Genomic DNA, 18,261 nt, shown 5'->3' with positions numbered 1-18,261 from the left:
TGTATAAAGCTGTTTGCGGTTCATATTTGCTGTATACTGCTTTCTCTTCTGATACAATTTAACAATCCACAAAATTACAGGTAAAATGATTAAGCAGGATGGTCCACTGTCCCAAAATCTCAGTATAGTAACTCAAAGCACTGCTTAGCAGTTTGTATGGTCCTTGGGCCACCCTCATGAAGCCTGTGTCTGATTGGTCAGACACATTCACACCAGTGGCTGCTGGAGGTCATTTTGTAGCTCTGGCACTGCTCATCCTCTTCCGCCTCGCAGAGGAGCAGATACGGTCCTGCTCATGGGTTCAGGACCTTCTATGGCTGGGGTGTCAAACTCAATCACTGAACAGGCCAAACAGGATTAACTGAAAATATTTTAATCAGAAATGTGAATTTGAATGGCCAGCATACAGCAGCTGTTAATGTCAGTAACACAAAAGCAGCTGAAACCAATTAACCCCTCTGCTACTTTACTGAGCAGATCAATATTGCAGAGGTTTCACTGACTTGATGCTAAACTCTGATTAAAAGGCGTTGCTTTAAGTTTTTTGAGCAGTGGATTATTGAATGTCTGATCTGTTGGTAATGAGAGGGGGAGATGAAGCCTTGTGAAGCTTTGAGGTTTCGTCCCAACTGCACCAAGGAAAGCTTCAAACACAGACCCTACCACCGAGTGCTCAGTTGCAATTACAGCAGCCACAAACTTCCAAAGGATTCCCGCTTCTTGTTGATTCTGGTTCCAACACAAAAGCAGAAAATTCAGTCGTGAGCAGCTGCCTTCATCCTGAGAATCAGTGTCTAAAATAACGTTTAAATATGTTGACCTGTTACTGCTTATATTGCCTTGAAGCATGATTTAGATTGATGTGACAGGTTTGTGCTGTGAAGTGAGACGACAGATGTTCCGACATCAGGAAACAACTTCTAGTGGTAACGATCAGGACACCCCTGGATTTGTATCACAAACATTTTCCTGACTTTCACAAACAGAACGTCATTGTAATGTAACCTATAATATGGAAAGATTCACATTCAGCTTTTGGAAGCACTCTTGTGGGAATGATTCCTTGTGCTGCAGTGTGAAAATGAAGTGTGTGCATGAGGGGATTGTGTTTTTACAAGTTTTTATTGATGAATGAAATCCGCTCAGTTGTGCTTGGTTTCAAACAGCTTCTTCTCTGGATGAAGTTTTCTCCAGCCTTTGGGAAAAAAATCCCCTCACAGGGGCCGAGGATCCTGCTGTGGAGAGGTACTGTGGAGCCACTCTATGAAGGTGTGGGGATGCCGGCTTGTGGAAGATTCAGTAATGTAATGGGTCCTTCAAACATCTGGATGAACAGAAAACAAATATACCTGAGATCATCACGTATATTGAGATATCATTTTGCCTGAATTCATTTCAGTGTTATGTATTATTCTGGATGATTTTTATTTCACGTTGTTTTTTTAAGGAGACGCACGATGTTCACAGATGACATCTGTTTACTTTAATTAGCGCCTCTGGGTAGTAGAACGAGGTATGTTTAAAGTGTGGAATTTTGTTTGGTTTCTGAGTTCATGTTTGTGAGTAATGTTGTTTAGTGTGTATTTGAAATATTTTTTGTTTGAAACTGTTTGAGTTTTGTTTATTGAAGTAGCATTTTCCTTATTGTGAATTTATGTCAATTTATAGAATTAGTCCCTTTTCCCTTTGTATGCTTTATCGCTGTTTTCATGGTGCATGATGAAGTTGAAGAATTAAGCACCTGTGGAGACTCTCCATTCATTGACCCCACAGGATTGTTTTTTCTCTGTTTTGCAGTTTAAATTCATCCTGTTACCTTGTTTGGATTTCAAGGACTTTTTTCCCTCTTTTTTTTTCGTGCCATCAGCACAGCTGATAGACTGGAAACTTCCATCCAGACTGTCACCAATACATTTCCCAACATGTCCCTGAGCCAGTTTTATCTGGATCAATGTTCTGTCCCTGTGGCTTACAAACATATTCAAACACAAATGCCTTTGTCCCCCACATTTTATTATCAAAGGCATCACAAAGTTTGTCAGTGACCAAAAATGATCATTTCTGACTTCCAGTCTGTCGACGGTCTGCAGAACACCGTGCTCTTTGATCTCTGTGTTGATTGTGCGAGTCCTGAGCTGGAATGCTCACAGCCACAGGGCACACTGGATGTTTACCACGGTCAACAACAAACACACAAACAGAAGAGAAGCTACATCTGCTTCCATCATCATTCAGAGCCCGCTTCAGTGATCAGTCACACCTCAGCCTCCTCATGTGGGGACATGACACATTACACTTGGCTTCTGCTCCTCAGAGACTTTCAGACTTTGTGAGGCAGTGATGACATTATTGTGTCCTCGAGTAAAATGAATTCCTTGTCCCGGTATGAGGACATACATTAAAATAAGTAGCTTTTGAAACAACTTTGTAACAAAGTAACTTCCTGTTCATCAAATCTACTTGTAATTGTTATACTATCAGCATAATCTATATGCTCAGGAGGTTAATACGGTGTGCACAAAACTACCACTCAAATAACCTTCGGTCCTGTGATGTCACTGAGGTGTGTTCCTTGGTGATTTTCAGCAGTTACCTGTAACATTTGTATCAAACAGCTGGATTGAGATTTGATAGATTATCATGTAGGAGTCAGCGCTTTACACTTATGAATGATTGGCTCTAAAAAGGACCGTGTGTGTGTGTGTGTGTGTGTGTGTGTGTGTGTGTGTGTGTGTGTGTGTGTGTGTGTGTGTGTGTGTGTGTGTGTGTGTGTGTGTGTTATTACAGCGCTATAAACATCAAATTAAGTGAAGGCAGATTTCTAAAGAAACTTTAGTTTGTGGTGCTCAGATGTGCAGTTACACTCTGAATACTGGGGAACAAAAGGAGCGTGACAAAATAGATCAGAGGATTGAGCTCTTTCAATGCAAACTTCTGACTTAATGCACTCTAAAAATAAGTAAATTGAATATTTGTAACTTATTGTGCAGAAGCAGTTATCATGAGGCATTCGGAGTGAGTGCAGTGTGAGAGGATCGAGCTCTCGGTGTGGGAGTGGGGGGGCTCTGAAAAGAGCCGTTGGGTTTGCTTTGGTGCACGGAGGCAGCTTAAGCTCTCTCTCCGCGGATGCGTCGGGCCAGCTGGATGTCTTTGGGCATGATGGTGACCCTCTTGGCGTGGATGGCGCACAGGTTGGTGTCCTCGAAGAGGCCGACGAGGTAAGCCTCGCTGGCTTCCTGCAGAGCCATGACGGCGGAGCTCTGGAAGCGCAGGTCGGTCTTGAAGTCCTGAGCGATTTCTCGGACCAGGCGCTGGAAGGGCAGCTTGCGGATGAGCAGCTCGGTGGATTTCTGGTAGCGGCGGATCTCGCGCAGAGCCACGGTACCGGGCCTGTAACGGTGAGGCTTCTTGACGCCTCCGGTGGCCGGGGCGCTCTTGCGAGCGGCCTTGGTGGCCAGCTGCTTCCTGGGGGCTTTGCCTCCAGTAGACTTACGGGCGGTCTGCTTGGTTCTTGCCATCCTTTCTTCCTTCTGTCAACACGACAAAACGTAGCGACAAGAGCGCCCGCTCGATGCTCTTATATTGTGCGAGCGAGCGGCTGTGACGCGGCTGTGACGCGGCTGTGACGTTGCGTCAGAGCGCCGGCTCATTGGCGGCTCTCTCGTGGGCGAGGAAAGCGCGTTCAAAGTGCGCGCCACAGGCGACAGCGGCCCGCCCCTGCGCGCATATAAGCGAGGCTTTGCGCGGCTGCAAACACATTTCCTTGGAGCGTTGAAACTGCAACGAAACACAAATCAACATGAGTGGACGCGGCAAGACCGGCGGCAAAGCCAGAGCTAAGGCCAAGACCCGCTCGTCCCGTGCTGGACTGCAGTTCCCCGTGGGCCGTGTCCACAGGCTGCTGCGTAAAGGCAACTATGCTGAGCGCGTTGGTGCCGGCGCCCCCGTCTACCTGGCGGCCGTGCTCGAGTACCTGACCGCTGAGATCCTCGAGCTGGCCGGCAACGCTGCCCGCGACAACAAGAAGACTCGCATCATCCCCCGACACCTGCAGCTGGCTGTGCGCAACGACGAGGAGCTCAACAAGCTGCTCGGCGGAGTCACCATCGCTCAGGGGGGCGTGCTGCCCAACATCCAGGCCGTGCTGCTGCCCAAGAAGACCGAGAAGCCCGCCAAGGCCAAGTAAACGCAACTTACTGCTGCTGCTGCTGCTGCAACACAAAGGCTCTTTTAAGAGCCACACACTGCTCTCTGAGACGCAGCCTCACCACAAACTACACAATTACAATCCGCTTCATTCACACTGAGCTCAGTAACGCAAACCTCAGTCTGCTGCATTAAGACATTTAATTTATGCATTTAAAAATCACATCATTTTGGATGCATCAACTCAGATTGCGCCATTTCGGATTCCGTACAGCTCATGAAATACCGCCACACGGATGGCTCCGCATAGTCAGTCCGACCAATGAAGCTGAACAGTCGAGATCCTGAAAGCACAGATTTCAGAGGACAATGGGAGGCAGAGCCTTCAGCTTTCAGGCCCCTCTTCTGTGGAACCAGCTCCCAGCTTGGATTCAGGAGACTGACACCCTCTCTATTTTTAAGATGAGGCTTAAAACCTTCCCTTTTGATCAAGCTTATAGTTAGGGCTGGATCAGAGGACCCTGAACCCACCCTTAGTTACGCTGCAATAGGCCTAGGCTGCTGGGGGGTTCCCGTGATGCACTGAGTGTTTCACTCGGGTTTATACACCACTCTGCATTTAATAATTAGTTAGTAACCTCTGGCTCACACAGCACGTCTTTCAGTGTGATGAAATAAACTCTCATTCAGATGAGAGAAACACATGCATGGGTCAGACCCACTGGCTTACATCAGCTGTAAAATTCAGTGCTTTCCACGAGAAAATAAAACGGGCAGAAATCTCGAGCGCTTTCTCCCCTCTGCTGTTTATGTGCTTTAAAAGGAAATGTGCTTGCTGCATTTAGTAACTGCATCCTCACTAAGTCATTACTGTGTGGGCTCAGCAGCCTCAAAGTGAAGGAGAACCCCTACTCTTTAAAAATGAATACATTGAACTGAGGCAAACACACTCATCCACAGCTGGATGCAAAGAAAGGTCAGGAACGTTTCTCCATCCTCTGAGTGTGGGATGACCTGTTGGAGGAGTTTCAGCATCTGAGAGTGTTGTTCACATTAAATCTTTTGTCAGTTGAATTGAAAATAAAAGTCTAAAATCTATTGTGTAGAGTAAACCTGAGGACATGTCAACAGGCCTCATAGTGTGTGTGTGTGTGTGTGTGTGTGTGTGTGTGTGTGTGTGTGTAGTGATGTGAGTGCATAAGAGCTCTCGGGTGATGGTGTGGTGGCTCTGAGAAGAGCCTTTGTGTAGTTGTATTGTGAGTGTGAGCGCTCACTTCTTCTTGGCTGGCGCGGCCTTCTTGACTTTGGGCTTGGCTGCTTTCTTCGCGGGGGCTTTCCTGGCTGCTGCGGGGGCCTTCTTGGGCGCCTTTTTGGGGCTCTTGGCGGCCGCTTTCTTGGGGCTCTTGGCGGCCGCTTTCTTGGCGGCTGCTGCGGGCTTCTTGGCCTTCTTGGGGGACTTCTTAGCGGCTGCGGCGGGCTTTTTGGCTGCCGCCGTCTTCTTGGGCTTCTTGGCCGCTGCTGGTTTCTTGGCCGCGGCGGGCTTCTTGGCTTTAGCAGCGGCTTTCTTGGCGGGCTTCTTCTCTTTACCCTCAGCCGCCTTCTTGCTCATCTTGAAGGACCCGGAGGCCCCGGTGCCCTTGGTCTGGACCAGAGTCCCCTTAGCCACCAGGCTCTTGATGGCGGTCTTGACGCGCGCCTTGTTCTTGTCCACATCGTAACCTCCGGCGGCCAGAGCCTTCTTGAGAGCGGCTGCGGACACGCCGCTGCGCTCCTTGGAAGCAGCCACGGTTTTAACGATGAGCTCGCCGACGCTGGGGCCGGCCTTCTTGGGCTTGGAGGGCGTTGTCTTCTTCTTCTTGGCCGCTTTGGCCGGAGCGGCGGCCGGAGCTGGAGCTGGAGCTTCTTCAGACATTTTCCACGTCGCTTCCGCACTGGGAGCAAAAACACGAGAGTCACGGTACAGTGATGGAAGCTCGCAGCGCGGCGCTGCACTTAAACACACCATGAGAACCGTGGAGAGTGAAGGCAGCGCGTGGGGCTCCTGCGCGCGGCCTGAGCGGCTCCACTTTGTGTTTTGTGTCCGGGATCAAAGGGCTCCAGGTGTGCGTGTGAACCGCCCTGCAGAGCGACGCTGAAGCGGACCGCAGCGGACACGCGTCTCCTGTCGTCGGCCTCATGCGGAGCTCTGCTGCTGTCTGCGCTTTGTCGGTGGAGCCTCCGGAGCTCGGCGGCTCCGCGCGGAGTGCAGCGCTGCTCGGCGCCTTCTGCCCCTCTTTGCTCCGCTGAAAGGATGAGGACGCAGCGCAGCTCCGTGAAAAGCGGTTTTGTGGATGAGCCACTGTACCTGTTTTCTGCTGATTAGGGATGGCACGCCAAAGCTTTGCTCAGTGATGTTTTGACTCAAAGTTAGGAACAACACTTTTCTGTAGCTTAAGGCCTTGATGTGAGATAGTGTTCAAAAGCAAAATATACATACCTTCATTTTATTTCAGCGTACAGTCTGAGCATATCTTGATAATCTTGAAATTATCCTATTTATATCTTCATCTTGTGATATTGTGTAAGGGCAGTCGTCAAAGCATTTTGCTGCTACTTGTACCTTGTATGACAAACAAACTGATTTGATTTAACAAGAAAGCACATCAAAGTGCAAATAATATAATAACACAATCATTACTCCAGACTGTGACAGCATGTGGCGACAACTGATGATCTTTCACAAGTCCACCAGAACACCCTGAGTGGAGGGGCTCGTCTCAGCACACCTGTGTATCCACTTTTCAAACTGGAGTAATAAATTTAAACCTGTTCCTGATATTGATGATTAACTGTTTGACTGACTCTTGATTGACTGTTACGGTATGGCAGAATTTATTGGTCCATGTAAACAGTATAATTAAGTTGCACTAAGCACCTTCATTTTATTAACAGATTAACTTTTGAGTCCCAGGTCAACTCATTTGACATGTTTATAAAAAAAAAAAAATTACTTGGTTTATTAAAGAAAGTCCTCTACCCATCAAAAACACATAAAGCCATCTTTTGAGAACAATTTCAGAATAAAGCCAAAAGCCCTCCAGTGAAGGTGGGATATGACAGCTTGCATCACTGGACACTGATGTTTAAATCATGATTTCATTTTCATGTAATTTCTTCTTGAAAAAATCAGTTCCTACATTATTGTTCAATATGAAGCTTAAGCGTAAATTCAAAAAGGAAGATGTGAAATCACTCATCTGCATTCTTTCCTGGGATTTTTGCCACCATCACCGCCACTTTCCCACGAAGTCAAACTCAGCGCTGCCCACAGCTCCTCTAGTCCAATCATCTGTCTGCCCGCCTTCCTTGAGCCAATCAACCTGCACTCAGCGTGCTTTAAATATCGCTGTTTACCTGTCATTCTCCCACCTCCCCTTCACCACCCAAGAGCTCCTTCCAAGCCTCCATCCGTGACCAGCATCTAGACTCTGGGGGTCCTGCCAAGTTCCTGTCTCTACTGGGATTCCCTTCAGCTTCGATGGGCCATCGGAGTCAAATCGCCAAATAAGCTGTTTGTATTTTCAATAAATCTCGTTCTCCTAATGATCGCTCCTGATTGAAATATTTTGGTTACATTTTAGCCTCGTGTAGTTTTCAGTTTCTTCAGTCCACTGACTCACCAAAGCAACAATAAGACATTTAGACAGCGTCTGCATCTGAAGAACAATCTCACACATGTCAACACACATCAGCCATAGCATAACCAGAACCACATAAACAGGAAATACCCCCAAAATGCTATTTTGCATACTGAAACTTAAAGGTACAGTCACTCCTTTGGTTTACGTTAAAGAGAAAAAAAAGAATATTGTATCCATAAATATAGATTGGTTAGTGTGTAATTACATCTTCCAATAAATTCATGTGTTTTCAAAAGCTTAGAATTAATAGATTAATATCATTTTTTAATGTCACGTACCAAATATTTGGCCAGTGAACTGTGGTAAAGCAACAGGGAGCTTGTAATATCCCAACTTAACCGTGCTTTGCTGAAGTTTACAGTTAAATCAGATTTCATGCTAAACAGAGTAAAGTAAATGAAGAAATCCTCCTCCTGTTGCTACTTTTTTGACATTTCGCTTAACCCTCTTAATTGGAGGGGAAGGCGAAATGTCAAAAAAGTAACTTAAAGGGCCAAACTGTATGTTATTTTTGACATCAATTATATATACAAACTACAGCAAGACTATATATGTGTTCCTCTGTCATGGAACGTACTCAATAATGAGGGCAAGAAGCCGCAACCACCCTCCCATGGGATCCAGAGGCAGGCAGAGAAATATCCAGGGGACCCGGGTCATCCACGGCCCACCAGGAGCAAGACATCAGGCCATGCACCCCAGGACCCCCAGGCACCCACATCCCAGGGGCGGCAGTGACAATCCATGGGGAGCAGCGGGGAGCGGTAGGCAGGGGTAACTCCTGCCCTCCGCAACCGTGTCCCACAGGCCACAGACCCAGGACCAGCTGTCCACACGCACACACACACACGCACACACGTCATATATTCATACACACACATACATGCCAGTCACACACCCATGTTCATATACATGGACCATACATGGACATTCAGTGTGGGCAAGCAGGCACCAGCACTGAGCCAAGTACTTGGGTTGTTTTCTGGCATCAAATTAAAACCTTTTTTTAAACTGAACACCATGTGGGCTGCAGCAAACTGAGAAGTCTGAGAAGCACAAAACCTGCTGGTGTGCCTGCAATCATTTTGCCCTCAGAGTGAAGGAAAATTTGTCTTCTTTTCCACATGGTCTTACTCAAAGCCAACAGATGTATACTTTTTGGACTGGAGGCATCTGAGTGAGAGGAGTGCCTTTTAACTGCCAATATAGTTCCATTATATCTTCATCAAGGACTTTTGGAGAAAAGCAAACACAACCTTGTTTTTATTTCCCTTTCCTGACCACATTTTAACACGGGGAAAACCAAAACTCACATGTTTTAGTAAATCAGCTTCTTAGGATGCTCAGGAATTTTAAAGCAGGTGAGTGTGATTTAATGGTTTCTGTTTTATAAGCAGCTTTGTGAGCAGAGAGTCACTGGGCTACAGTGAAACCAGAGCACCTTTGTGGCTGCTCCCTGCACACATGTGCGAGCCACTGACAGTTAATGAACTGATTCATTTAACTATTATCATCTGATTGGCTGATTTCAATCTCCTCTCTCTGTGTAATTGGCTGAAATTTATTTCAGTTCAGCTTCAGTAACAAATGTTTCGTAGTCAGATGGTTGAATATGATGATAGGGACCTACTTGGAATGAACTTGGATGCATTTCAGTCTAATTCAATAATAATATCCATCTTACTTTCTAATGTAAGATGGATAATATTAAGATGGCCACTTTATTAGGAATGCCCGTGCCCAGCCATTGTGTTAGATACTTCCATGGCTATTTTATTAGCTACAGCCATGGCCACTTTATTAGGTACATTAATCTTGTAGCCTAACAAAGTACTTTTTGAAGGTTCAGGTTAAATCCTGCTAAACAGGACAGCGCCTCCTGCTGCTGTCTGTTACTATCCATAACAAGGATATATGTTTTTGTGGGAATTATTGAAAGCAATGCAGGATTTGCTGCAGTTTTTTTTTTCCTTATCATAATTGCAAATGTGCAATAAAGTGTCTCTTAGCACAAACCTGAGAATTATTCAGGTAAAGAACAAATCTCACACACGTGTGTATGCATGTATTTGTATATACGTTTGTGTGTGTATATATTAATATATATATATATATATATATATATATATATATATAGAATTGCAATATATAAATGCAAATATATGCAGTATGTATATTAATGTGTAGGTAAGAAGGCATTTATGTATTTCTTGATCATTGGCAGGTCATTAGAAAGTAAGATGGATATTATTATCATTCATTAGACAGGAAGGAGGGTAGGATCATATACGTTTATACTTCCTGCTCCTTTGCAAGCATACCATATTTTTCAGACTATAAGGCGCACTTAAAATCCTCAAATTTTCTCAAAAATCGGCAGTGCGCCTTATAATCCGATGGTCCGCAAAATACAGTAAAAGTTTAGTTACTTTAAGGTGTTATTTTGTTTTGTTGGATGTACAGATATGGCTCTTTATTCTGTTTTCTCTTTTGAATGTTTGAAACCTCCATCCATGCAGCATGTTGATGAATTTCAGACTACAGTGAAGCTCAGTGAGAGCAGAGAGATCAGAGGAAGTCCAGCAGGCCTGAGAGCGCATCGATCTGCTGAGTCTCATCAGTGTCTTCCTCATTCTCTACATCATTCCTGCTACCGGTCAGCAGGTGGCGCTGATGCTGCCCACGGCCACGAATAAGACCCGCCCCTGTTCTCAATTACGTCCTCAGAGCGCCCTGAAATAGCTGTGAGCACGTCGGCAAGTTAATTCACGATCTTTTGACTGACCAGTGAAAATGAGTGGAAGAGGTAAGGGAGGCAAAGGACTCGGAAAAGGAGGCGCTAAGCGTCACCGCAAGGTTCTCCGTGATAACATCCAGGGAATCACCAAGCCCGCCATCCGCCGCCTGGCTCGCCGCGGTGGTGTCAAGCGTATTTCCGGTCTGATCTACGAGGAGACCCGCGGGGTGCTCAAGGTGTTCCTGGAGAACGTCATCCGTGACGCCGTCACCTACACCGAGCACGCCAAGAGGAAGACCGTGACCGCAATGGACGTGGTGTACGCGCTCAAGAGGCAGGGCCGCACTCTGTACGGCTTTGGAGGTTAAGGTCACAGCTCAGACACACAACTACAAACACACAAAGGTCCTTTTAAGGGCCGCCCACACGTTTAATGAGGACAAATGATTCCTGTTTGCAGCATAGCTTTGTGGTTATGACTTCGAAGTGTTATTATACAACATTACACATGTACAGCACTCAGTACTTAGTTGGGGCTCCTTCTGCCTGGATTACTGCAGTAATGGGACGTGCCATGGAGTCGATCAGTCTGTGGCACTGCTCAGCTCTTCTGAATTGTTGGGTCTGGGGTATCACATCTTTCTCTTCACAATAGCCCATAGATTTTCTGTTTAATTTTTTTTAATGGAATTACTGAAATCAACTTTTTCTTGATATTGTAGTTGTATGACCAGCACCTGTAGTCTTGCATTTTTATATTGCCATTAAACACAAACACCAAGTTGCAGACCTGGGACTGTGCCAGTTCTCACAGGTGTTCAACACAGGTGAGATGAAGGAGAGGCAGATATTATTATGGGCTCTTATCACCATGTAGTAACACACCAGCTCACATTCTCACACATCTGCACACACAGAACTAGTGCTGTGCAAAACAGCAAACTGGCTGATTTCAGTACCACATACTGGGCCACCTGAGTGTTGTAGAGGACAGCTGTGCTTCATGAACACATCTTAAAGGACTGATTACTGTTCAGTTTTTGGAGGGCTGAATGTGAATGTGTGAGCTTCTGTTTGAAATGTGCTGCAAATAAGACTCGACAGTCAACTCAAACTGTTATTTTCAGATATATTTATAGTTAATGTTTGAGGTATTTTTCAGTTTCATTAAAATAATTTCACACCAGTGGCTGAATTTGAATGAATATAGTCTATAAGTGCTTTGAGTGCTCAGAGTAGAAAAGCACTATATAAGAACTAGTCCTTTTTATATACACTATTCACAAAAAGTTAGGGATATTTGGCTTTTGGGTGAAATTTCAGGACGAGCCTAAAATGCATTCGAACCTTTGCAGGTGAACTTAATGTGACCTTCTCTAAGCTTTTGAATGCACATGTCCAACTGTTAAATGGTTCAGAACTTTTTGCACAAGTTGCTGTTCTCTAACGAGGCGCTTAACGGCAAAATTCACAACAGGTATTTGATCCTCGAATCGACCGATAAATGTCCCAGAGGAAACCGACACACACGGGTGAACATGCAAACTCCACACAGTCTTTTCCCACCACATAAAACTGAGCTGAGGAAGTGCCATCAGTGAGGAGAGACCAGGTAACAACATTAAATATAAAATACAAAATAAAAGGGTAAAAAACATGAAATAATTCCAAGCAGGACAACAGTGTTTAGAGTGGCCAATTAACCTAACCCCAGTAAGTGCATGTCTTTGGACTGTGGGAGGAAACCGGACCTAACCCACGCAGACAACATACAAACTCCACACAGAGAGAGGAGGAGCAGCCTGGGCTAAGGAGGAATCAAAGCCAGGCCTTCCAGATGGTAGGCAGCAGTGCTAACCACCGCGCCACCGTGCTGCCTGTACGTATGAATGAGTGTTTGTGATAGGCTGGTGACCTGTACAGGGTGTACCCTGCCTCTCGCCCTATGTCAGCTGGGATAGGCATCACACACACACACACACGCAACAGAACAAGAGTGTGTGGGGGGGGGGGGGTTCTGGAAGCTCTCACTGCTTAATTTTCATCCTTCCCAGCTGCAGCTGGTAGGAGCAGGTGGAGCTGAATGGTGAAGGTTTTTGTGTTTCAGTGCGATCAGCTCAGACTGGCTTCAGACACACTTTAGTCCTCTCTGCTCTCTGCTCTCTGCTCTCTGCTCTCACACTGAATGTGTCTGAACTCTTCCGGTGTTTGATTGTCTGCTGCATAGGCCTCTCACATAAATACGTCATCCGTGACATGCGCACTACTGTTTGGAAAAAGGAAAACGTTTCCCGGATTTGCTGCTGAGCAGAGTGAACAATTGCAGAGTTCCCCGCCTGTCTGCTGTGTGCGTGCCCACGTAACTTTACACGGAAATCATTAAGCCAATGAGAGCCGAGGGTCGGCGCAGCAACATTAGCATGCAGCCTCTATAAGAGGAGCAGCTCCTGCTGTGGAACCACACTGGTTGCTGTAAAGTAACGAGGAAGCAGGATGCCTGAACCCGCCAAGTCTGCGCCCAAGAAGGGCTCCAAGAAAGCGGTGACGAAGACCACTGGAAAGGGAGGCAAGAAGAAGAGGAAGACCAGGAAGGAGAGCTACGCCATCTACGTGTACAAGGTGCTGAAGCAGGTCCACCCCGACACCGGCATCTCATCCAAGGCCATGAGCATTATGAACTCGTTCGTCAACGACATCTTCGAGCGTATCGCTTCGGAGGCCTCCCGCCTTGCTCACTACAACAAGCGCTCCACCATCACCTCCAGGGAGATCCAGACCGCCGTCCGCCTTCTGCTTCCCGGGGAGCTGGCCAAGCACGCCGTGTCCGAGGGCACCAAGGCCGTCACCAAATACACCAGCTCCAAGTAACTCGTCTGCTCTCAACCCACAACACAACGGCTCTTCTAAGAGCCACACACTATACAACAAGAGCTCGTTCTGTCTTTATCTTTGTGTGTATGTATACATATAGTGTGTATGTATACATATAGTTTGTGTGTGTGTGTGTGAGAAGGCTGAAGTTTTACACCTGTATTCTGATGCCACGGTAACAATATGTATCTTGTGTGCGAGTGTGGGGCATTATGGGATGCTGTGTGCAGTGTATGGGGTGATGAGGTCCTATGACTGTGTCGAATCTTTGCAGTCAGCTGCTTCACCAAACGCCTGAACGTTTAACATATTCAGCAGTGCTGACATCTGCTGGGCGTTTGATGTACCGCATCCCTGCTGTTACATGTTGGCCGGCGGTGCTCTAAGCATAATTTTAAAATGATGTCAATCTCAATTTGAGGTATTGTAAAACCAGATTAAATAAATCTATGCTGATCGTGTTATATATGTTTCATTACATCAGTTGTGGTATATCAAAGTGTTGTATATAGACTAAAGACTAAAGTGGTGTTTGAAGATAAACACTTACAGAAAGTGTGTGTGTGAGAGGGGGTAATTATTGCTCTAACAGTGGCTCAGATCACCCAGAACACTTCCTCTTTTTCAGCAACTGGAATCACGTAACGAGGCAGTCACGTGATTTCGGAAAACGGGGCCTCGTTTGGCTTTTGTCACGTGGTGTTCTGAAGAGGCTTCAATTGGAAAGGTGTAGCATCACCAGTGAGTATATGGAGGTGTAATGGTTCAGCAGTCTGACAACATCTACATCATGATGCTCTCCACCACACAGCTGTGAAAGGGCCTCTTCCTCAGGAAGTACAGGTGTTTGTGGGCTTTCGTAATGACAGCTGTGGTGTTGGTTCCCATGATGCACTGAGCACTTCTCCACTCCACAGGTGTGTCAATCCTGCTGCTGCAGGATATTAAAATTTTGTTTTGTCGTGTTGGTTTTCCTTGATTCACGAAGTGATGAAGAGGCAAAGTTAAAACAGAGACTGCTCATCTGTTAATGACTGAGTTAAAGCTCACCCAACTGAAGCTGAGACTGAAGCAGTTTGTCCTCATACTCTTCCCACTCCAGCTGAACTTTTCACCTCATTCCTTCATTCATCTGATTCCTTTCAGTCTCCTGGAGATCCTGCCTTCAGTGTTGAATTGTATAAAGGTTTAAAGTTGTGCACAATTAGAGGTGCAACTACTTTGTGTCATTTTGTCCTGTTTAAAATGAGGCTGCACTGAAAGATAGAAGCTTCCTCCCTGCATGGGCTGTAGGCCCTGTGTGACACTCCCAGCAGTGACATGGTGCCCACAACAAGCCAAACTAGAGAATTTCTTTTTTTTTGTTTAGTCAGGGGAAAAAAAGGAAGTTCAGTGGTTCTATGTGTGTGAGCAAAAATGACTTTATTTCCATGAACACAGACTGAAATCAGGCATTTTCTGCTTTGTTTCACAGAGAAGGTTCATCGCAGGTTTCACTAAACACATTGGTGACAAATTACAGGAAAAACATTAACCACTGAGACCTTCAGTGAGGACGTGAGTGGCCCTGATATTGCATGGTGTCATGGTTTGGGTCTGTGTACTCTCAGAGGGAAGGCTCACTCCAGAACCAATACAAAGCACCTCTGAGTGATTCATTCATCCTCTGATGAAACATTTCTATCATGATGGGAATGGACTCCAACACACAGAGTGGAGGTTCAGTGGCCTGATGAGAATGAAGATAATGTGAATCAAATTATGATCTCTAACTAGTTGAAAACCTTTGGACGTATTTGCACCAGAACATCTTTCACCTCTTCCTCCTCCTACATTCAGCAGTTTCTTAGAGAAATGTCCAAATAATGGAAAACATGCAGGAAATTTCATATGAGACAGGCTTCATGAGACAACATATAAAGCATACAAATATCTTCTGAACCTGTCAATTTTGGCAAACCCAATTTTTTATTTTGAAAGAAAAAAAAAAGAGACATTGGTTGTGCCTTAGAGTATATAGTAGCACTGTGGCACTCCTTTGACCCTCCTGGAGCAGCTCTGTGCTCAAAGCACCACAAACACTCTTTGATTTCATGAAACTCTGGGGCAGACAGAGCAGTAGATTTTTGTCCCTCATCTCTGGCAATGGAAGCACATTAGAAAGAAGAAGTATTCCACCAGCATGAACCTGGCTCGTTGTTCACATGGGGACATGGCTACAAGCTGGAAAACTGTGCTGAGAAAACAGACTGGCGTCTCCAGCATCAGCTGAGAGGCAGCGATGGGACAGGTCCAAATGTGGCAGCGAGCTGCGGGCAGATCCTGTCAGGACAAATATGAACCGTCTGCTCTTCAACAGTGACCCATCCGGGAGTCCAGCTCTCGGCTGTGGTTTGCTTTGAAGCGAGCAGCTCTCACACGAGTGCGGCTGCGCCATCAGCCTCCAGCATCCTCGGTGTGTTTGCTGCGAGCTCAGCAGCTTCACTTTGTTCCCCAGCTGCGCTCAGCAGATGCTGCTCTCAACTCGGAGCCTGTCAGCCAGCATGCGGCTCATCCACAAAACCGCTTTTCACGGAGCTGCGCTGCGTCCTCATCCTTTCAGCGGAGCAAAGAGGGGCAGAAGGCGCCGAGCAGCGCTGCACTCCGCGCGGAGCCGCCGAGCTCCGGAGGCTCCACCGACAAAGCGCAGACAGCAGCAGAGCTCCGCATGAGGCCGACGACAGGAGACGCGTGTCCGCTGCGGTCCGCTTCAGCGTCGCTCTGCAGGGCGGTTCACACGCACACCTGGAGCCCTTTGATCCCGGACACAAAACACAAAGTGGAGCCGCTCAGGCCGCGCGCAGGAGCCCCACGCGCTGCCTTCACTCTCCACGGTTCTCATGGTGTGTTTAAGTGCAGCGCCGCGCTGCGAGCTTCCATCACTGTACCGTGACTCTCGTGTTTTTGCTCCCAGTGCGGAAGCGACGTGGAAAATGTCTGAAGAAGCTCCAGCTCCAGCTCCGGCCGCCGCTCCGGCCAAAGCGGCCAAGAAGAAGAAGACAACGCCCTCCAAGCCCAAGAAGGCCGGCCCCAGCGTCGGCGAGCTCATCGTTAAAACCGTGGCTGCTTCCAAGGAGCGCAGCGGCGTGTCCGCAGCCGCTCTCAAGAAGGCTCTGGCCGCCGGAGGTTACGATGTGGACAAGAACAAGGCGCGCGTCAAGACCGCCATCAAGAGCCTGGTGGCTAAGGGGACTCTGGTCCAGACCAAGGGCACCGGGGCCTCCGGGTCCTTCAAGATGAGCAAGAAGGCGGCTGAGGGTAAAGAGAAGAAGCCCGCCAAGAAAGCCGCTGCTAAAGCCAAGAAGCCCGCCGCGGCCAAGAAACCAGCAGCGGCCAAGAAGCCCAAGAAGACGGCGGCAGCCAAAAAGCCCGCCGCAGCCGCTAAGAAGTCCCCCAAGAAGGCCAAGAAGCCCGCAGCAGCCGCCAAGAAAGCGGCCGCCAAGACCCCCAAGAAAGCGGCCGCCAAGAGCCCCAAAAAGGCGCCCAAGAAGGCCCCCGCAGCAGCCAGGAAAGCCCCCGCTAAGAAAGCAGCCAAGCCCAAAGTCAAGAAGGCCGCGCCAGCCAAGAAGAAGTGAGCGCTCACACTCACAATACAACTACACAAAGGCTCTTCTCAGAGCCACCACACCATCACCCGAGAGCTCTTATGCACTCACATCACTACACACACACACACACACACACACACACACACACACACACACTATGAGGCCTGTTGACATGTCCTCAGGTTTACTCTACACTCTCAAATAGATTTTAGACTTTTATTTTCAATTCAACTGACAAAAGATTTAATGTGAACAACACTCTCAGATGCTGAAACTCCTCCAACAGGTCATCCCACACTCAGAGGATGGAGAAACTTTCCTGACCTTTCTTTGCATCCAGCTGTGGATGAGTGCGTTTGCCTCAGTTCAATGTATTCATTTTTATAAGAGTAGGGGTTCTCCTTCACTTTGAGGCTGCTGAGCCCACACAGTAATGACTTAGTGAGGATGCAGTTACTAAATGCAGCAAGCACATTTCCTTTTAAAGCACATAAACAGCAGAGGGGAGAAAGCGCTCGAGATTTCTGCCCGTTTTATTTTCTCGTGGAAAGCACTGAATTTTACAGCTGATGTAAGCCAGTGGGTCTGACCCATGCATGTGTTTCTCTCATCTGAATGAGAGTTTATTTCATCACACTGAAAGACGTGCTGTGTGAGCCAGAGGTTACTAACTAATTATTAAATGCAGAGTGGTGTATAAACCCGAGTGAAACACTCAGTGCATCACGGGAACCCCCCAGCAGCCTAGGCCTATTGCAGCGTAACTAAGGGTGGGTTCAGGGTCCTCTGATCCAGCCCTAACTATAAGCTTGATCAAAAGGGAAGGTTTTAAGCCTCATCTTAAAAATAGAGAGGGTGTCAGTCTCCTGAATCCAAGCTGGGAGCTGGTTCCACAGAAGAGGGGCCTGAAAGCTGAAGGCTCTGCCTCCCATTGTCCTCTGAAATCTGTGCTTTCAGGATCTCGACTGTTCAGCTTCATTGGTCGGACTGACTATGCGGAGCCATCCGTGTGGCGGTATTTCATGAGCTGTACGGAATCCGAAATGGCGCAATCTGAGTTGATGCATCCAAAATGATGTGATTTTTAAATGCATAAATTAAATGTCTTAGTGCAGCAGACTGAGGTTTGCGTTACTGAGCTCAGTGTGAATGAAGCGGATTGTAATTGTGTAGTTTGTGGTGAGGCTGCGTCTCAGAGAGCAGTGTGTGGCTCTTAAAAGAGCCTTTGTGTTGCAGCAGC

The 18,261-nt window shown here is 47.0% G+C and overlaps 6 protein-coding genes across 6 annotated transcripts; 4 read left to right on the top strand and 2 right to left on the bottom strand.

Moving 5' to 3' along the window:
* Positions 1–3,065: 3,065 nt before the first annotated feature.
* On the bottom strand, positions 3,066–3,525 carry LOC115779622 (histone H3). Its single transcript, XM_030728389.1, has one exon. It carries the CDS (start codon positions 3,516–3,518, stop codon positions 3,108–3,110), a length of 411 nt encoding a protein of 136 aa, XP_030584249.1. The 5' UTR covers positions 3,519–3,525; the 3' UTR covers positions 3,066–3,107.
* Positions 3,526–3,778: 253 nt separating this feature from the next.
* On the top strand, positions 3,779–4,186 carry LOC115779711 (histone H2A-like). The gene has a single exon (XM_030728475.1). The coding sequence runs from the start codon at positions 3,800–3,802 to the stop codon at positions 4,184–4,186; it is 387 nt and encodes a 128-aa protein (XP_030584335.1). The 5' UTR covers positions 3,779–3,799.
* A 1,217-nt stretch (positions 4,187–5,403) lies between these two features.
* Positions 5,404–6,097, bottom strand: LOC115779584 (histone H1-like). Its single transcript, XM_030728335.1, has one exon. The coding sequence runs from the start codon at positions 6,056–6,058 to the stop codon at positions 5,417–5,419; it is 642 nt and encodes a 213-aa protein (XP_030584195.1). The 5' UTR covers positions 6,059–6,097; the 3' UTR covers positions 5,404–5,416.
* Positions 6,098–10,609: 4,512 nt separating this feature from the next.
* Positions 10,610–10,931, top strand: LOC115779751 (histone H4). Its single transcript, XM_030728533.1, has one exon. It carries the CDS (start codon positions 10,620–10,622, stop codon positions 10,929–10,931), a length of 312 nt encoding a protein of 103 aa, XP_030584393.1. The 5' UTR covers positions 10,610–10,619.
* Positions 10,932–13,039: 2,108 nt separating this feature from the next.
* On the top strand, positions 13,040–14,210 carry LOC115779590 (histone H2B 1/2-like). Its single transcript, XM_030728347.1, has 2 exons — positions 13,040–13,427; positions 14,063–14,210. Exons 1-2 carry the CDS (start codon positions 13,057–13,059, stop codon positions 14,193–14,195), a joined length of 504 nt encoding a protein of 167 aa, XP_030584207.1. The 5' UTR covers positions 13,040–13,056; the 3' UTR covers positions 14,196–14,210.
* Positions 14,211–16,367: 2,157 nt separating this feature from the next.
* Positions 16,368–17,048, top strand: LOC115779574 (histone H1-like). The gene has a single exon (XM_030728324.1). The coding sequence runs from the start codon at positions 16,407–16,409 to the stop codon at positions 17,046–17,048; it is 642 nt and encodes a 213-aa protein (XP_030584184.1). The 5' UTR covers positions 16,368–16,406.
* Positions 17,049–18,261: the final 1,213 nt, after the last annotated feature.

This window comes from Archocentrus centrarchus, chromosome 1 (genome assembly GCF_007364275.1).
Source record: "Archocentrus centrarchus isolate MPI-CPG fArcCen1 chromosome 1, fArcCen1, whole genome shotgun sequence".
Taxonomy (NCBI): Eukaryota; Metazoa; Chordata; class Actinopteri; order Cichliformes; family Cichlidae; genus Archocentrus; species Archocentrus centrarchus.
The sequence above is the reverse complement of the archived record's forward strand: the minus strand, read 5'-3'. Positions and strand labels throughout refer to the sequence as shown.